Genomic DNA, 19,091 nt, shown 5'->3' with positions numbered 1-19,091 from the left:
ATAAATTTGTTAGTCTCTAAGGTGCCACAGGTGGTACTCCATTCTTTTTGCTATCTAGTAGAATATAAGCCTCTACCGCCCGATCGTTCATTGGTGATCCCTCGATTTGAGGATGATTTCTACCACGGATTTACATAAAGGTCCTGAGATGACTCAGGAATCCAATCCTGGAACCACAAATCTGCCCACAGTAGGTACAGACATTTCATGGCTGGCCAGCTGTCTGCTGGGAGAAAGTTCTTTCTTTTTCCTACCGCCTGAGCTAAAAGACCCATGGCTGTTAGTTCAAAACTCATAATGGAGTCTTCAACCTCTGTTAGATCTGAGCAGAGAACCACGTGGTATATGATCAGAATGACTCCAAGGAACTGATACTCAGCCTTTATTTGTCTCTTCTTTCCATGCAATGCTCACTTTCTCCCTTGTGGGGAACAGCACATCTGGGATAAATGTTGAAGGGGAATCACACCACTGTGACCGAGTTCATCTTATTGGGATTCACGGACAACCAGAACCTGAGAGTCATTCTCTTTGTGGTGTTTCTGTTGATCTACCTGCTGATTCTGGTGGGGAATCTCGGGATGGTCACTTTAATCAGGATTGAGTCCCGGCTTCATACCCCCATGTACTTTTTCCTTGGTAACCTGGCCCTCTTAGATGTTGGATACTCCACCGTCATCGCTCCCCGGACATTGATGGCCTTTATAGTGGAGAGCAAAGCAATTACATTCACTGGGTGCGCTGTGCAGTTTTACTTCTTCTGCATTGCTGTGTCCTGTGAGTGCTGCCTGTTGGGTGTCATGGCGTATGATCGCTTCACAGCCATCTGCAGCCCATTGCTCTACACCGTCACCATGTCCAAGCGGATCTGCGTGCTGCTCGTTCTGGGGTCGTACCTCACCAGCTGGGTAAATGCAACAGTTCAGACTCTATTTATATTCCGTTTGTCCTTCTGTGGATCAAACGTCATCAATCATTTCTTCTGTGATGTGCCCCAAATCCTGAAACTGGCCTGCTCTGACACCCACATCACAGACATTGTTCACTTCACCTTTTCTATTGCAATTATAACATCTACTCTCCTGACCATCGTCGTCTCCTATGTGTACATTGTGGTTGCTATTCTAAGGATCAGCTCCACGGAGGGCAGGCGCAAAGCCTTCTCCACCTGCACCTCCCACCTGACGACTGTCACCATCTTCTACGGAACGGCCATTTTTATGTATTTACGGCCCAGTTCAAAGTACTCCATGGACCAGGACAAAATCATCTCTGTGTTTTATACCCTGTTGATCCCCATGCTGAATCCCCTGATCTACAGCCTGAGGAACAAGGAGGTGAAAGAGGTTTTTAGGAGGATGATAGGAAGGTTTTTCTTTTCTCAGTGAATGTAAAGGTGGAGACTTTATTTTGAATAAATAAATGGGAGTAAGATGGAGGAGTGACTTCTCTGTGTCATTATCTTAATTTCCGTGACTCACCAAATTTGTGTGTCTTGCATCAAAAGAAACTAAAGGCCAGATTTTCCAAACAGTTCTGCCTGCACCCGCCAGCTACTAGTTCAGCACTTCAGCAAGAAGTCCAATTTTCCAAAGTGCTCAACTGCCAGTCAGGGACTTAAATTCGGAGTCCAGAATCGTTGATCTCAATGGTACCTGCTGGATGCTGAGCACTTGGGCAGATCTGGCTCCTTCATGAGGGTCTTAACTGGTGTAGTAGGAAGAGCCCCTGAAACAAGAGGCCCAGGATGAGGCCTGCAGCCTGAGCAAGAGTTGTGGCTAGAAGCAAGCACTGCTCACAGGTGCAGCATAAGTCCGCCAGCCTCTCAGTCAGACTGTGCGTGTGGGAAAGTACAACCACTGGCAGGAAAGGAGCTGAGGCTGCACAGCAAACACCGCTAGGATGGAATCATAGGCTCCTGTAGCTAGCACTAGGAGCACCTGGGACACCAAGCGCTAGCACATCCTGACACCAGAGAGACAACCCGAACCTTCTCACCTCCTCGGTGTCGTAACATGATAAATAGAGATGTTTTGGTTACACCACCCCATACATGGAGATGGGTGGGCTTAGGTGACATCAGAGGGTGGTACATGACCTCATCAGAGGGCAATGCGTCGGGAGGGCAGTACAAGCCCTATTGGTAGTAGGGTGTAAATAATTATTACAATAAAGCAACAGTCACCCTGCGCAGCCAAGTAATTCTGCCATTCAGTCACCCCAGCTCAGGCCTGGGGATAAGGCTGATGTTGCTACTTTTATATTCTGGGTTTAGTGTGTGTGTCTTAAAGGGTCACAGACAAGGTTGCTGCTGGCAGGTGAACTTATTGCACACACCAGAGGATTCTCACATCCCTCAGTTCCCACCCACAACCTTCCTGTGTGACACCATTCCATGCCCCTCAATTTCAAGGACTCTGTGCCCCCAAATTCCCTCCTCCTCCCACACTAATGCCCCCGTTTACCCCTCCAATGCTGGCAGCTCTGTGTGCCTCCCATTTCCCCCATATCAGGGGCTTTGTGTCCCCTATTCCTCCTTCTCCCAATGCCTGGGTCCCCAATTCTCCCCCATGGCAGGGGCTCTGAATGTGCTCCCATTCCCCTATTTTCCCCACATTCCCCTCTCCCTCCATACCAGGGTTCTCTAGTCTTCCCCCCATGAGGAGTTGTGTGTGCTCCCCATTTCTCCCTCTCTCTGTACCAGGGCCCCCTTCTCTCTCAGGCCAGGAGCTCTGTCTCCCCCCAATTCCCACTTCCCCCCCATGCTGGGGGTTCTGGGTGTCCCCTTCCCCCATACCAGGTTCCCCCAATTTCATGCTGTCTGGAGTGGCTCACAACTGTGAGTGCGGATCTCAGGTCAGACTGTCAGAAAACAGGGCAGCCACCCCAAGCTGGTGGTGTGGTCTGTAATTAGATTTCACCAACCAGTAACAAATGTAAATTCCTGGATCACAGTTCCAGTCTTACCGGGGAGTCACAGACAGTCCACTTAAGCTCTCCAGCCCATCTTACCACTCAGACAAACTGGACTGAGTGATAATGGTCACATGAATAAAAAATCACCCCACATCAGGTTGCTCTCAGTCCAAGACACCAGTCACTTCCCCCTCATCATTTGGTGCTCTGGATCTTACACCAAGAACAACACTGGTAGCCAATGCTATAGTTAACTCACTGTAGGTTTATTAGCAGAGAAAAGAAATGAGTGTTATTGAGAAGTTAAAGCAGGTAAAATACATTAACAGGTGAGTCAAAGTTTGTAAAACCAAAAGAGTCGTAGTGATCTGCCAGTTCAGGGCCACCCAGAATAACTCTGGGGATCTCGGTCTTCTTGTTTAGTTATTCCACCCTGTTAGAATCCAAACAGTCCAGAGATAAAGGATCTTCCTTTAAATCAGTATTTATAGCTTCTTCTCCACACAACAATCAGAGCAGTGTTCTTACTCACACAATAGCCAATTGCTTTGAATTTAGCACTCTTCATTTGCATTCAATGAGTTATTTAATTACAAGCTTAGACATAATATAACTGCCTGCCTTTACATTATAATAAGAATAGATAAATGAAAACAATGCAAGTAACATTCCATTAGTTTGATGAAGTTCTAACATCTGAATACACACTTTGATCTAGGTCTGTTTAATTACCAGGCATGCATAATGTAAATGTAATGTAATAATAAACAACAAGATATAGTTAGGCGAAAACAATACTATTTGATCTCTATTGACACACAAGTGAATTGGCCAGAGTATATACTAATACATTTAACTCCTTTGATATTCACACACAAGTGAATGGGCCCATGGCTCTGGATTGAGCTGGTTTGCCAGTGTCCCATCTGCCACCAGGAGTTATGTGAGCGCTTCACACCAGGGTCCCACATTCTCCCCCCATGCCATGGGCTGTGTGCATGCCCCTATTCCCCTATCTATACATCCCCATTCCCTCTTCCATCCCTCCTCCATATTGTTTTTTTTTCTGGGAGATCAGTCATTCAGGTGGCCGACATCTTAAACTCCACTGGGAGGATGGGCAGAGCTGAGCTGGGGGTGTTGTTATGCTGGAGGCATTAATCCAGCCATCAGCTAGTTCTTTGATCTATAGACAACTGCAGAGGTGCTTGAAGTTGTGGCTGTGCTACATGGATGCCAGGGATTTCATGTGTCCCCCATTTTCCCCTTTTTGGTTTACTGATTTCACCTAAAATCAAAAGGGTTCTGGCCATTGGTGCCCAGAGCACTGCCTGAAATTTTGGAATTGATCAGATGAGGCTTCGAAAAATTATCCCATTACAGAGAGAGAGACAAACAGAGAAATGATACCAAGCTGAGTGTAAGGGTGTAGCATGCCTGGCCAAAGAATGACATTTCTAGGCTTTTTTTTTACTCTCTTTGACAGGGCAGCATCCACCACTTCCCTTCCTCGCCCATCCCCCTAGCATAAATGGAGAAAAATTCTCTCATCAGTAGCCAGCATAGCTCAGTACAGAGCCACAGGGGCAGCCTCTTCCCTGTCGTGGGACTGAGGTGGGCTAGACAGAAAAGTGGGGGGCTGCACTACACATCTTGTGGGCACACACACATATTTATTTTTTTTAACAACGCGCACTTAAATGTGTCTTTTATCAGGGATGGGATGGGCTTGTGAGGATTCCCTTTGAATCCTCAGGGTCTGTTGGGTTTGCTGCCTGCATCCCTCCCTTCCCCATTGTGTTACGCTGCAAACCTCCCTCATTGGTGTCCAGGGCCGCCCAGAGGATTCTGGGAGCTCCGGGCTTCGGAGGGAGCTGAGCTCAGCCCGGAGCTCCCAGCCCCGCCCCCTCACCACGCGGCTCGGAGTGGGGCGGGGCTCAGGGGCCCCGGCAGAGAGATGCTGCGGCGCTGTCTGAGGACGCCGCTTAATGCGCTGAGGCTCTAGGAGAGGGGCAGAGGCGGGAGCCTCAGCTGTTCTCTTGGGGGCCCCTCCGGGGCCCGGGGAAAATTGCCCCCTTTGCCCCCCCCTCTGGGCGGCCCTGTTGGTGTCTCTGAAGTATTTTTTCCCTCCCATGTGTTTCCCCAGGGAAGGTGAGCATCAGGGCCAGGCTGTTTGGTGTCAGATTAGCTGCAAAAGTGCAGGTTATTGAGGCTTTAAGTAGCAGAAGTGGATGGTTGGTATTCAGGGGGCTCTTTGGAGGTTTGCAGGTCACTACATGGTACCACCGCACCAGCAAAATGCAGTGGTGAGGACAAATTTGGGATTTGGTCATTTGGTCCTTTGGACAAAGATGCAGAAACTCCACATATGGGTCTTTCCCTCATCTAATTTTCCATAAATTCTGTGTGATGTGAAATGTGAAAAAAACATTCTTTCTTTATCTGTTTGGAAGCTGCAATCTGTGTCTGATATTAAAAGAGAAACGACATTCCATATTTAGAAGATATGGGATTTTTTCACATGCCACATTTAAAGAAAATTAACTTCTGTAACTTTCCGCTCACTAAAGAGTTTCTCAGCCGGTTTTTCACTTCAATGTATAGGCTTCATTTAGGCTCGCCAGTGCCTGCTCTTTGGTTATTTTATACCAGTCGTCAGGGAGATCGGCAGGGAGAGCATGAAACTCCTCAGCAAATTGGTGATTGAATTCCTTGAAAACAAACTTCCAGTAATCGGAAGCTGTGATGCTGGAATCTGGCTGGATGCGCCAGTCTGGAAAATATTTCCGATAATCTTTATAAGGATAAAACTCCCCTTTTGTCTCTGCACATCTGAATGAGAGATTGGAAGCCACAGAAGAGGAGCATATATCAGAGACAAGTCTACTTGTTTCATTCCACTGGTATCTCCCTAATCCTTGAGGTCGATGCACTTTGGCAAAATGCTCCTCATGAACAGGGGCTCCTGCGTCACAAGGGACTCTACAGAACGGACACTGCTTCCCACAGCCAAACACTTGCTTGAAGATTGCATCCTGGGGCTTCACTGCAAGTTTTGAGAGTTTTGACTCAATTTCCAGATTTTCAAAAGTGGATAAAACTTGTTTTTCCAGTTCAGGAATAAACTGTTCTATAAAAGCCGAAAATTGGTCTGCACTTGCTGTGTTTTTAAACAGTATCACTTCTAAGCTTTCCTTGGGAATGACTAGATCCTGCTGCAGCTTGTCACAAAAGTTGTCTAAAAAGGAAGAGACTGTCTTAGTCTTCACACCTGTGGAGTTTTTCAGAACATCCCTGAGTTTACTAATTATTGTGGAGAAAATTCTTTTCTCCAAGTCTCCCAGACTTGCCTTCTCTCTGTAGCGTTTTAACACGTGTTTCTGTATCTGGGTTTTGATAAAATGTACATAATTCCTTGTGTATTGCAAATAACTGTTAGATTCATTTTCTTCCAAAAGCTTCTTCAGAACAAAGAATTGGAAAAAGCTCCGGGTGCTGTAATCAGCAGACTGTTCACTGCTGAGAATGTCATCCACGATTTCTGTCCCAAGTCTCTTGTTCACATAGTCCACCAGGGCAGGTCTGAGACACTGATCACAGAAATTCCAGGCCCTGTCTTGACACTCATCCTTCTCTAAGTACAGAGATTTGAATGTGGAGAGATACTGAGGTTTCAGTTTCCCCAGACGCTCCAGAGGATCATTTTCTGTAATGAATTCTTCATGCATCTTCTGAAATGCACGAGCTGCATCCCCCAAAATGAGAAGCTTCAGGTCAACTTCAAAGCATGCGCTGATGTGAAGGTCTTGAACATTCACCTGCTGAAGCTGCTCGTTAATCATCCGCAACAACTCTCTGCAGTAAGTTTCATCATAATCTGCTTTGTCATTTGCCTTTTTTTCAGTGTAACTATTGCACTCATCTATTAAGGATGTAGCAAGAGCCTCTGTTTTATGCCAGCATTCCTGTGTAAAGCGTTCTTTCACAGCTGACACGAATGTTTTCAGACTTTGGAACATGCTTAAGTCTAAGTATTCCTTTTTCATTTTGAAATTTTGTGTTGTATAAGTAGGTAAGCTTTTGGCATCCTGTAACATCTGCCATACAGCACTCCCCTTATTCTCTAGGTCTCTTCTCAGATGGAGCGCCATTTCTTCATCTATGTTGCGTTTCAGTAGAGGAATGAGTGATAATTCTCCCAATGTTTCTGTCCACATGGTTTCAAATTCTCTCTCCTGTTCATCGTTATTTAGCTTGCATTTTCTTTTCCTGCAATGGTTCAGAAGCCTGTCAACTTTCTCTTCAATTTTTCTCTTGTACACTGACAGGACAGCATCTGTTTTATGTTGACCTTTTCTAATTTCAATCGCTTCTTCTAACTTGCTGAATGAATAACTCTCCAGTTCATTCCTCAGACCAGTTGCACTTCTCCTAAAATCTTCTTTGTACTTTTCTATCAGGTGCAGATTTGCTGCTCCACTTTCAAAATATTGTTCTAAATGATCCAAAATCTTCTCTGATTCTTTCATCAGTTTTACCTGTGCCTTATTCTGTAGTCTGATTAAAACATTGGTGTCTAGTTTATCCGGTGGCTGATTTTGGATGAAAGTTTCCTTTTCAGATACCCACAGGTGCATCATCTTGCGGAAACCCCATTCCCACTCTGCATAATTCACAGACAGCTGGTTATAGGCTTCAGCAACGAGGCTGTTTCTAAAGCTAAAGATGAAGTTCTCATGTTTTACAGCTTTCCACAGGCTTCTCACCCATTCAAGAAATTGAGGAATGTTTTTGGGGGATCTGTTTTGTAAACAGCCTTTCAGAAATTCAAACAAATATTTCTTTAATTCATAAACTTTTTCACTGTATCCCACATTCACGGGAGCCATGGGGGGGACTCCGTGCCACAGAGCAGGAATGTACCAATTGTGTTTTTCCAGATCATAATCCATAATATCAGAAAATGTCATCTCCCTGCCTTTCTTTTCCATGTTTGCTGCCGCTTTGGTCATTTCATTCAGCTGCTCCAGGAGGTGTTTCCTGTCCCTCATGTTTTGTTCATGAGCAGACACATCACTGACATTCTGATGCACAAACTGGCAGTTGGCTTTTTGCCCTATTTCCTCCATTCTGAGAAAGGCATGGACCACAATTTGCAAAATATCCTTCATTTCGGTGGCATTCTCCATGGCCATGTTAACGATGGTTATGTCACTCAGTCCAACCACCAGTGTGGCCAGCTCATTGTCATGTTGATAACTGTCCTCCAGCTTGGCCAGTTCAGGGGCTTTCAAGCCTTCTGTGTCTATCACCAGGATGAAATCACAGCCCAGCTCCTGCTGAAAGTTCTTTGACACTTTAATGAGTAACATGAAGGCTCCTCGTGTACATCGGCCACTGCTCACTGCAAACTGCAGGCCGAACATGGTGTTGAGGAGGGTGGATTTCCCAGTGCTCTGCACTCCCAGCACTGTTAGAACCAGCATTCTGGACCTTCCCCCCAGCTTGGCATGGAGCTGAGTCAGAACATCTGTCACCCACTGCAGTGGGATGTTGGACACATCTCCATCGATCAGCTCCATGGGAAACCCTTCCAGCATCAGGTCAGCTGCTATGCCTGGGAGATGGATGAATTGTCTTTGGCTTTCTGCCATTTTACCTTCCTTCACCATTGCGTGTTCAGCCTCGTAGAACTGCCCCAACTCACGCATGAAATGCTCCACCCCTAAGGAACTGGCAGAGATTAATTTGTCTAACTCTGCAAACATTTGGGGGTCATCTTTTGAGTTTTTGCATTTCTCTTTATATTGATCCCGTAGTTTAGAAAGATTCTCCCGAGCAATGTGATCCAGGTCAAACTTCATCCATTTCAGGAAGTAACGTTTCTCCTCGGGAGGCAGTAGGCCTAGTCCAGTAATAAATGTAGTCAAACCATCAGTCAGGTCATGTTCATGCTGCTGGACACGTAAGTCTATTAATTTCTCTTTCAGTTGAGACTTGTATTTTTCCAGAGGGATGTTTCCTTGCTTTCGCATTTGGCACAGCTCTTTTTCCACTTCAGCCAAGTTTTTCCAAGTCTCCCCCTGGAGTCTCAGCTTTTCCCTCTTGTACTTTGCCACATCTTTTATGTGTACAGTGATTTCCTTGGCATATTCACTAGCACGCTGACATTTCTTATTTTCCTCATCTACCTGGATGCCCAATTGATGCGCTGTCTCAGCCATGGCTTCTATACTCACTCTCTTGGGAGAAGACTTCATTATACCTGCTATTGCAGACTGCAGAGTTTTTACATATGCCGCCTGATTTGTGGCACGTCCTTTCTGCAGCACATGGGAGTTGTTCAGTTTCAGCCCTGGGGCCAACTTCTTCAGGAATCCTATTGTTTCCTTGGATGTCGCAGCCTGATTATTAAAGATGAAGTAGTATTTAGTGTCTGATCCCTGCAGAGATGATAACAGTGCGTATTGTCTCTCATTGATGCTTTCAGTAACTATGAACACTGCTGAGGAGACCTGTGTTAAAAAGCTGAACTGCAGCCAGTGAGACTCAATGTCTCCACGCAGGTTTGTAACCGCAATGGGCTCTGGGAAAAGATCTGAATTCTCCCTCCCTCCAGGGAAATACCAGGAAATCTCGACCAGCCCATCTGCGATTTCCCGAGGGACATTCCCAGACTCCATGTCCTGATGGATAAAGAAATTGTGGTGCTGCTGGGAGGGGCTGAGAACCTCATTGAGGAGTTTGGACTTGGAGAAGCTGCAGCTCCCCAGCCGCACAAAGGAAATGGTTGGCATTGACGTGAGCACCAGGCTCTCCTCTCTGAACCCTCTGCTCTCTGCCAGGGAGTGCGGCCTCCACTTCCTCACAATGTCCCTCATGGCCCACAGCAGTAGGGTGCACTTGGGGGTGTCGAGGGCGGGTAGCAGCAGAGGGAGGGCAAACTGGCACATGGACATTTTGGACAGGATCTCCTGCTGCAGGAAACTGTCTGAGCAAAGCAGAACGGCACAGAGAACATCGAGGGGGTTCAGACAATCACTGGTGTCTGTATCACTGAGAAAAAAAAAATGTTCATGAATACCCAGCTCCTCTTTGTCCATAATTAGAGTTTGATCACCAAGTGCCCTGTGCTCAAGCTTTGTGCTTCTGGCCATCGCATTCAGAGCCATGAGCTTCCTCAGGAAATGCCACGGTAAATCTTCTGTTGTCTGAGGAGTCCAGTTATTTACACTTTCTGGGGTGATTTCCAGTACATCTCTCAGCTTTAGTTTCCTGCTTCTGTATTTCTGCATTTTTAGCTTTGACTCGATGTACTGAAGGGCTTTTTGTCTCCCTGCAGAAAGGGGATACAACATGAACAGTTTGTTAAACCAAAGAAGCTCTCAGATAGAATTGTTATTTTGGCATTAGGGCTGTAATGTAACTTACAGAACAAAAATCATGGAGGCCTGCACGTTCCTTGTAAGTGACAGCCACTTAGAGGGGTTGTGTAGCTGCAGTACCCAAGCACCATTCATCTGGTGCAACTGTCACAGATTTGACCCAACTGTCACACACTCAGACCTCCGAACTGAAATGTCTCACATAAGTGGAGCTGGGGAAATTCTTTCAGACAAGTCGTGTATTCAACAAGAAATGTGGTTGGCCTAAACTATTGCAAATTGACATGAGTAGTTTCAGCCATTCATAAAATGGCCAGAGGAGAAGGAGGAGGTGGTGCTGCTGTTCCCTCTCCCCAGTCCTCCCATAGCATGTAGCCCAGTAGATGTGGGAAAGCCAAGTCTGAAATCCAGCTGTGGAATAGGCCCCAAATTAATTTTTTTGAGTCACCAAAAATTTAAAAAAAAAAATTAGATTTAGTTTAATGCAAACCAAATTTTATTTCTTAATTTTTTTTTTACAGCCACCAAACCAGAAAAGAAAACATTCATCCAGCTCCTCTCATATGCGGTCCTTCAGGCAATGAGGAAATTCTTCCTTCTCCCCACCTCCCCTGTTTACTGCTCTGTCTGATGGTTTCCTTGCCCCCACTTTTCTTCTCTGTACATCACATTAAGGCAGAAAGTGAGGATGAATATGTACTCAGCAGTCGTGCTTCCTGGCCCAGACTAGCAGTACATTCTACCCAGGAGACAGGACCACTATTGTCACCGAGGTTAAATGATGACTAGAAATTGTAGCAACCAGCATAGAACTTAGAGGTAGGAGCACATGTTGCATGAGGAAAGAACATGGAGGAGGCACCAGCAGGTCAGTCTGTGTGCACATGGTTAGAATGCTAAGCTGCAGTTGCTGCAGCTCTGTAAATAGTCACTTTAACAGAGAACCAGTTTACTTTAATAAGATTGGATCCTCACAGAGGAAAAGATCTATGGATGATACTGAAGCAAATTGAGAACAAACAGACAAAAGCTTGCAATTTAAATAACACCAATATCCCGAAAAGTAAAGATGTAGTGGCATTAGACGACAAAGCCTGTGAATATGCTGTTCAAACATTATGCCAAGATGAGCAGGAACATATATGATGATGAGGATAATTACCTGTGTGTTAGCAATGTATTAATTTAAACCATAGGCAAAGCCATTATGTTATCTTCCAAACCATTGGCTTATTGTGCTTATCTTGTCTTGCTGCTAAAATCTATCCAAAAGCTTTAAAAAACCCATCCCCGTCACTTCTCTCCACTCAATAAGCACCCTATATAATCTATTGTAATCAATTGTTCTGCAGTGTCTCTAAACCTAATAAGCAAAATAACACTCCACCAGTGCTGTGCGTAATAAACTCCTGTGCTTACCTCTACACGGTGTCCATTTCTAATCTTTCAGAACTATTGCAAAAACATGCACAATGGAGTATTCAGGAGAAAAGACAAAGCTAATTGAAAAACATGCCTACAGATGTGAGTACCTTGGCTTCAGAAAGTTCTCTCTCATACATGAGCTAGAAAATACAATAGAGAAGCTTGAACCAAGCAAATCCTCTGGGCTGCACCACAACTATGGCCATACGATAAAGCACTTTGGGAAAAAGGCTAGAGCCAGGTTGCTGGACATCAGAAGTTACTCAAGGATAAAAAAAAAGGTACCTAAGTGGTGGGAATCAGGACTTATTGTTCCTCTGAAGATTGGCAAGGACCCCTCTTTTTTCCAGGCAACTATTGGCCTATGTCTTTAACCAGTCACCTTTGCAATATAAGAGAAAGAATGGTACAGTCACGGCTTCCGTGGTGTCTTCAAAAAGACGACTTACAGGCCTTTGCACTCAATGACGGACTTGCCACCTGGCCGGGAGCCACCTGGCCTGCTCGGGCCCCTGGCTCTCTGCACTGTGGGAACCAGGGCACTGGCTGCCTACCCGGCAGCCCACCCTTCCCTGCTCCTCGAGTACAGCCAGGTGCTCCCCAGGCACAGCAGGCAGCACAGCTCTGAGCTGCATCATGATGCACTTTTGCTTCTGCCACATAGGAGCCTGGCGCTGACCAGCACCATCTCCTGGAGCCAGTCCCTGCTCAGGAGCCTGGTTGCCAGGAGATCCTCCATGAGATGCTCCCTACAGTACACATCCCTCTTGGGCACCTGTCTCTCCACTTTTCATCTGGGGACCTGTCATTGCAGCTGGGTCACTCTCCCCACACTCCCTGCATGCAGAGTGAAACCACCCCTTGCTCCCCTGGGCTGCCCTGCCCCAGCCCCGTGGCTGCCAGGTTTACAATCACATGGCCTGGAGCTGGGCCATGCAAGGCCAGTGCCTTGACCAGCCCAGGTGCTGCAGGCAGGCGACTGCTTCTAGCAGGGCAGATTTGCTCCCGCCAGCTCTGGAAACCAAGGCTGTGAGAACAGTGGCCCCTAGGGTTATCATATTGCAGGTTCCCAATAGAAGACACTGCCGGGTAGAGGGGGAGCTGGAGGTGGTATTTGCGGGCAGGAGGGGTGCTGGAGGGATGTGTGTGTACTGAGAGGAGGGTACCTGGGAGTGCTAGAGGGGGTACCTGTGACCTTACTCTTAAGGTGGGGGGCAGGTGACTCCCTGTCATGGTGGCAGGGATGCTGGCAAAGGCCCAGGATGCACCAACAGCCCTCAGTCAGTGCCTCTCTGCAGGCCTCTCCCGCTCCCCAGGGTAGGAAGCCAGGTGTAATGGCAAAACCTGCTACCGACAGCTAGTAGCAGTTACATCAATGGTCACTAATCCATCAACACAATTGACTGATAGATCCTGGAGCCTCTGCCAGTCCATTGCAATCCCGGGCAGGATAGCTCAATGGTTTCAGCATTGGCCTGCTAAACCCAGGGTTGTGAGTTCAATCCTTATGGGGGCCATTTGGGGATTGGTCCTGCTTTGAGCAGGGGGTTGGACTAGATGATCTCTCAAGGTCCCTTCCAACCCTAATAATCTATGAGGTGCTTTCTCTGCCTGCCTGGCCCCATGCTGCTGCTGCTGCTCCTGGAAGCAGCCAGCTGGCTGAGTGCAGGCATCTCTCTGCTCTGCAGCCCCTGGGACGGGCGGGGGAATAAGGCAGCTCCAGGAACCGGCCAAGGGGGGCGGTACTTGTGGGCACAGGCCACAGTGCAGCACATGAAGACTCACTCCCGCCCCCGCACCCCAGGGGCTGCACACAGAGGCGCCGGGCCTGCACTCAGCCAGCCGGTCGTTTCCAGGAGCAGCCTGCCTGAGCCCCACTGCACTTCCCACCAGGAGCTGCCTGTGGTAAGTGCCTCCCAGCCAGCACCTCCACCTCTGCGCCAGCCCTGGCCCATACCCAAACTCCCTCCCAGAGCCCACACCCCTTGCCCCATCCTGCACCCAACTCTCTGCCCCAGTCTGGAGCCTCCTCCTGCACCCAGGAGGGTGCAGGATCGGTGAGGGAGGTGGGTTCTGGGAGGGAGTTTGGGTGCAGGAGGGGGCTCCAGGCTGGGGCAAACTCCCTCCCAGAGCTTGCACCCCTCACTCCTGCACCCCAAAAATCTGCCCCATCCTACACTCCAAACTCCTTGGCCCCAGCCCAGAGCCTGCATCCCCTCCCACACCCCAACCCCCTGCCCCAGCCCGGTGACAGTGAGTCAGGGTGTGGGAGAGAGCGCGAGGGAGAGGGGTGGGGCGGGTGAGGCCTCAGGAAAGGGGCGGGGTAGATCCTGGGTTGCCCTTACATTTAAAAACGGGATCTTAGATGTAAAATGGTTGGAGACCACTGAGTTACACCTATTCATGTCACAATGTGATACCTCTTTTTTTTTTTCTTTCCCATCTTCTGCTCTGGGGAGCAAACCGTGAGATATGCGTTTATCTTTCTCATCATTCTCTACCCCTCAATCAGTACAACCACTCGCCACTCACCAGGAGACAACTAGGCACATGCACAAGAGACATACTCACTCTGATCACTGTATGCTCTTCTAACTTGAATTAACAGATCTTTCTAGCCTCGACATGGCCTTGGCTAGATGAACTCTTTGGGAGCTGGAACAACAAAAGGATGAGGATAGGCCCAGATTCACTCAGGGGCTTAGGCTCCTACTTCTCTGGATCTGGGCCTCCTGCATTCTAAAACTTCACGAACACTTGGGAGTGTGTAACTCAGAAGTTTTTAATTCTTGTGGTTGTCAAGCAATCTTGGGGTTGCAGACCTGTCCCCATTAGGTTGTGAAGGCCAAAAACTACAACGAGTTTCAAAAAAGAATTAGATAAGTACCTGGAGGATTGCTCCATCAAAGGCTATTAGCCAAGATGCTCAGGGACAAAACCCCATGCTCTGGGTGTGTCTGTCCCTAGCCTCTGACAGCCAGAAGCTGGGAGTGGATCACAGGATCACTTCATGATTGCCTCTTGTCTTCATTCCCTATGAAGCACCTGGCGTTGGCTGTTGTCAGAAGACAGGATACTGGGCTTGGTGGAGCTGTGCTCTGACTCAATATGGACGTTCTTATGTTCATTAAAAATTAAAGTAGATATTTGCCTTTGAGAAGGATTTAATTTTAAGAAAGGATACTGCCCTCAGTGAATATTGGGAACCAATTTCTGCACACTATGAGATTTTATACAGACGTATACACTGATAAGTGGCTCTTTTGAACACTCAAAATGTATGACAGAGTTTTGCTGGGGTTATATAAAATATTTCACTGATTCAGGTTTCCTATAGCACCTCAGTATGTTATGTCAGATAGAGAGGGGCTGCTGCGTCTAGGCATTGGGATGTTCTGTGCCTTTAAGGACACCGCCCTGGGAAGTGTGTGCTGAGATGTTGTGTCCTTTGAGAGGGTAAATAAAAAAGCCCCTCTGCCCCCCATCCTATTTTTTGCAAATATGGCAGATGGCTCACCCCATTGGGTTAACCCTCTGCCCCTCCCTGTGCTGGGGTTTGGCCCTCTGCCACTGCCTTGTCTCTGGGCTTAACCTTGACTCCCACCCTTCCCTGTCCCTGATTTTGCCCCTTATCCCCTCTCTTGCCCCGGCCTCTAACTGTATGATGCCCCTATGCTGTCAGTTTCTGCCCCCTGCTCAGATCCTGCCCGGGCCCCTCCAATTTGCCCCCTTTAACCTCCGTGAACAGCAAGTAGCAGATTTTAATTTCAGGTGAGGGCAGCAACATCGGCAGATATTTGTGAGCATGCTCAGTATGAGTCAAGCAGCAAATTCTGTCAGGTAGCAGTTTTTGCGGCACTCAGCTCCCTGCCCGCCCACTTCCTAGATCCCAACAGGACCACTGCTGCAGTCCTAGCACCAAAAACAGCCTGCTCCTGCTGGATCACTGGGCCTGAGATCCTGTGGGGAGGCACTGAGCACCCTGGGCTCCAGCTGACACTGCTGGACTCGATACTGCAGGGGAGGGATCTTGACACCACTGGGCCTAATCCTGTGCCGCCCCATTTTTCTGTCCCCACCAGCTTTGCAACCTGGGCAGATGCCCCACTCCTCCCCCCGCCCCAACCCAGTCCTGGCCTTGCTTTATGTAAACTTAATCCTATACAATTTCTACTTTAGCAGCTGCAGTAGCGTTGCCAACTTTCTATTCCCACAAAACTGAATACTCAGGGATGAGGGATTTTGGGGTGCAGGAGCAGACTCTGGACTGGGGGCTGGAGTCGAGGGGTTCAGGTATGGCAGAGGGCTCCAGGCTGAGGCAGGGGGTTGGGTGTGGGAGATGGTACGGGCTCTGGGCTGGGAGTGTGGGTTCTGGATGGCACCAGAAATGAGGGATTCAGGTTGTGGGAAGGGGCTCTGGGCTGGGGTGTGGGGGTGTAAGGGCTCTGGGGTGGGGCTGGGGCTGGGGGGTTTGGGATTCAGGAGGGTGCTCTGGTCTGGGACTGAGGGGTTCATAGAGTGGGAGAGAGATCAGGGCTGAGGTTTGGAGCTCAGGATGGGGTCAGGGATGCACAGTCCAGGCATGGCTTATCTCAAGCAGCTCCTAGAAGCAGTGGCATGTCCCTCCTGCATCTCCTACATGGAGGTGCGACCAGGTGTCTCTGCATGCTGCCCTGTCCACATGCACCACCCCTTCAGCTCCCATTGGCCACAGGTCCTGGCCAATGGGGCAGCATGCAAAGCCCCCTGGCTGCCCCTACACATAGGAGCCAGAGGGGAAAACATGCCCTCTGCTTCCCGGGAGCCGCACAGCGCAGAGGCTAGCAGGGAGTTTGCCCACCCTGTTGCACAGTGCCGTCAACTAGACAGTCAATGGCTGACCAGAGCCGCTAAGATCCTTTTCAAGCATGTGTTCCAGTCAAAAACTGGACACCTGGTCACCCTAAGCTGCAGAAACCCACACTCCCCAACCCCAAGGATTGGACAGAGGACAATGAGGGCAAATGGCATTGTAGTATTTTCAGAGATGCGGGGCCCAATCCTTCTCCTGCAGAAGCAGATGGCAGAACTCCCCCTGACTCCAGTGGGAGCAGGATCAGGCCCCTGCTGAACAACTGAGGATGGGAGCAGAATTAATGCCAAGCAACATGATTATCTGGAAATAGGTCTTGCAAAGAATATGTGATCCTAGAATCATAGAAGCACTGGGTGGGTTATTTGGCCTTGTTTATGTGGGAGGTAAGACTAGATAATCAGAATAGTCCTTCCGGTCTTAAACTTCATGAATGTACTAGGGAGGGATTTCACACCTCGTAAGACTCACATTGGCCCCTCATCGTTCAAATTTAAATCAAAATTCCAAACATTATTTATTTGGATACCGGCTTCTGGAATTGACTATATCCCTTGGTGAGGTTCGATGTTCACCGCTTTGGGGTTTAGAAGAAGAGATTCACACACCCATTACTGATAATGGAATAAGTGGGAAGTTGAGAATTATACGAGGGTCAGAAATACAATCTGTGCATTGGACAAAAGCTTTATATTTCTTATTGGATGATGGAATTAGGGGTACTATGGGAAAGTGCACACAGCAGCTGGAGCTGTAACTCCCAGCAGACATACACTAGCTCTGCTCAAGCTAGCACACTAAAAATACCAGTGTTACCACAGCATCATTGGCAGTGTGTACCCAGGTACTTGAACTGGTTTGTATTCAGGTGCTAGCTTCATCTGTCAACTGTGGCACTGTTACCACACTGCTATTTATAGGCCTTAACTTCAGCAAAACTAGCGTGTGTACGTCTACCTGAGCTGAGAATCACACCTCCCTGCTGCTGTGCAGACATTCATTCCCTGAGAGCAACAGAGAGTATCAGGGTCCAGGATTGCACCACATGGCTTTTAACTTCCTCTCTCTGTACATTTCAGCCACTGTAGAATCTTTGGTGTTATTAATAATTTAAAACATTATTTTCAATGGCTTTTGGATGCACCAGTAGGTAGAAATCAGCATTTATTGACATCTACTAATTATGGCCCCAGTCCTGCAGGTTTATACCCAAACTTAACTTTACTCCATTCAAGTCTGTGTTGCTGACAGACTAGCTCTGTTATGCTGTAACAGATTACTAGCTCCATGACGCAGACAGACCAGCTCAAATCAGAGCCACAGGGCAATTCACTAGTGTATGTATATCAAAGAAATGCTAAACGCTCATAGTGCGTTCTAGTCAATTCACTAGTTAGAGTAGAACAAAGCGGGATGGTATCACAATGTATTCGTATGGCATAAGCCCAGTAATTATATTTGTTCTAAATTCATGAAAACCAGGGAATGCAAATCATAGAATATGAGAGTTGGAAGGAACCTCAGGAGGTATCTAGTCCAACCCCCTGCTCAAAGCAGGACCAATCCCCAGACAGATTTTTGCCCCAGATCCCTAAATGGCCTCCTTAAGGATTGAATTCACAACCGTGGGTTCAGCAGGCCAAAGCTCAAACCACTGAGCTAACCCTCCTAATGTTATGGTCTTCATTTCTTTATAAACCTGCTGATTGCTATCCCTTTACATTATGCCTATCCTTGTATCTAGCTAACCCTGGAATGCAGTGTGTGAGAGTGTTAAAAAGTGTTTGATATGTAAAATTCACGGAAAGTTAATGAAGGATTGTTGTCTGCTGTTGCTCATCAAAGAAACCTTGTATGTGTAAATGAAGAAGGCTGTTAACTTCAAAACAAGAGTTGTTAAGCACAATGGGAATTCACAGGCTGTTTGCATGGCTTATTTTTCCTCAAAGAAAGGACCCATATGGGGTGAAGATGTCTGTCAGCTTGTTTTCTATGAGCAAGAGCTATAAATATTGGTTTAAGGGAATGATCCTACATTTCTGATCTCATTGGATGCTTTCAGAAGGGATTCCTGATGCAAGACAGAGGACCCCAAAACCTATTTGGGCAGCCCTGATAGACTTACAGAGAATTAAGCAGATAACACAATCTCTGCTAGCATTTGGACTTAAAAACTTTGATTCACCTGTTATGTATTTTACTTGCTTTAACCCCTCAAAAACTCTTTCTTTGCTTAGCTAATAAATCTTTAATTTAGCCCAATTTCTTTCATTAACTATCTGTGTTGTATTTGGTGAGATCAAGAGTATCCATTGACCTGGGGTAATGACTGGCCCTTTGGGGCTGGGAGTAACCTGATGAGTGGTGAATTTTGGTTTTAATAACCTTTCATCATAAAGTCCACATTGTCTGGGTGATAAAGTAGTGGCTGGAGAGCCTAAGGGGGACTGTCTATGGCTCCATGGTAAAACTATAGTGATCCAGGATTGCACGTTTGGTACTAATTGGGTGAA

General features: G+C 47.4%; 2 protein-coding genes across 2 annotated transcripts; one reads left to right on the top strand and one right to left on the bottom strand.

Moving 5' to 3' along the window:
* The first annotated feature begins 449 nt into the window (after nucleotides 1-449).
* On the top strand, nucleotides 450-1,388 carry LOC123367883 (olfactory receptor 1019-like). Its single transcript, XM_045012187.1, has one exon. The coding sequence runs from the start codon at nucleotides 450-452 to the stop codon at nucleotides 1,386-1,388; it is 939 nt and encodes a 312-aa protein (XP_044868122.1).
* Nucleotides 1,389-5,024: 3,636 nt separating this feature from the next.
* On the bottom strand, nucleotides 5,025-10,274 carry LOC123369199 (up-regulator of cell proliferation-like). The gene has a single exon (XM_045014558.1). The coding sequence runs from the start codon at nucleotides 10,272-10,274 to the stop codon at nucleotides 5,505-5,507; it is 4,770 nt and encodes a 1,589-aa protein (XP_044870493.1). The 3' UTR covers nucleotides 5,025-5,504.
* Between the last annotated feature and the right edge of the window lie 8,817 nt (nucleotides 10,275-19,091).

This window comes from Mauremys mutica, chromosome 4, assembly GCF_020497125.1.
Source record: "Mauremys mutica isolate MM-2020 ecotype Southern chromosome 4, ASM2049712v1, whole genome shotgun sequence".
In the NCBI taxonomy this organism is placed as follows: domain Eukaryota; kingdom Metazoa; phylum Chordata; order Testudines; family Geoemydidae; genus Mauremys; species Mauremys mutica.
Note: the sequence above shows the minus strand (reverse complement) of the source record. Positions and strands in the feature narration are given on the sequence as shown.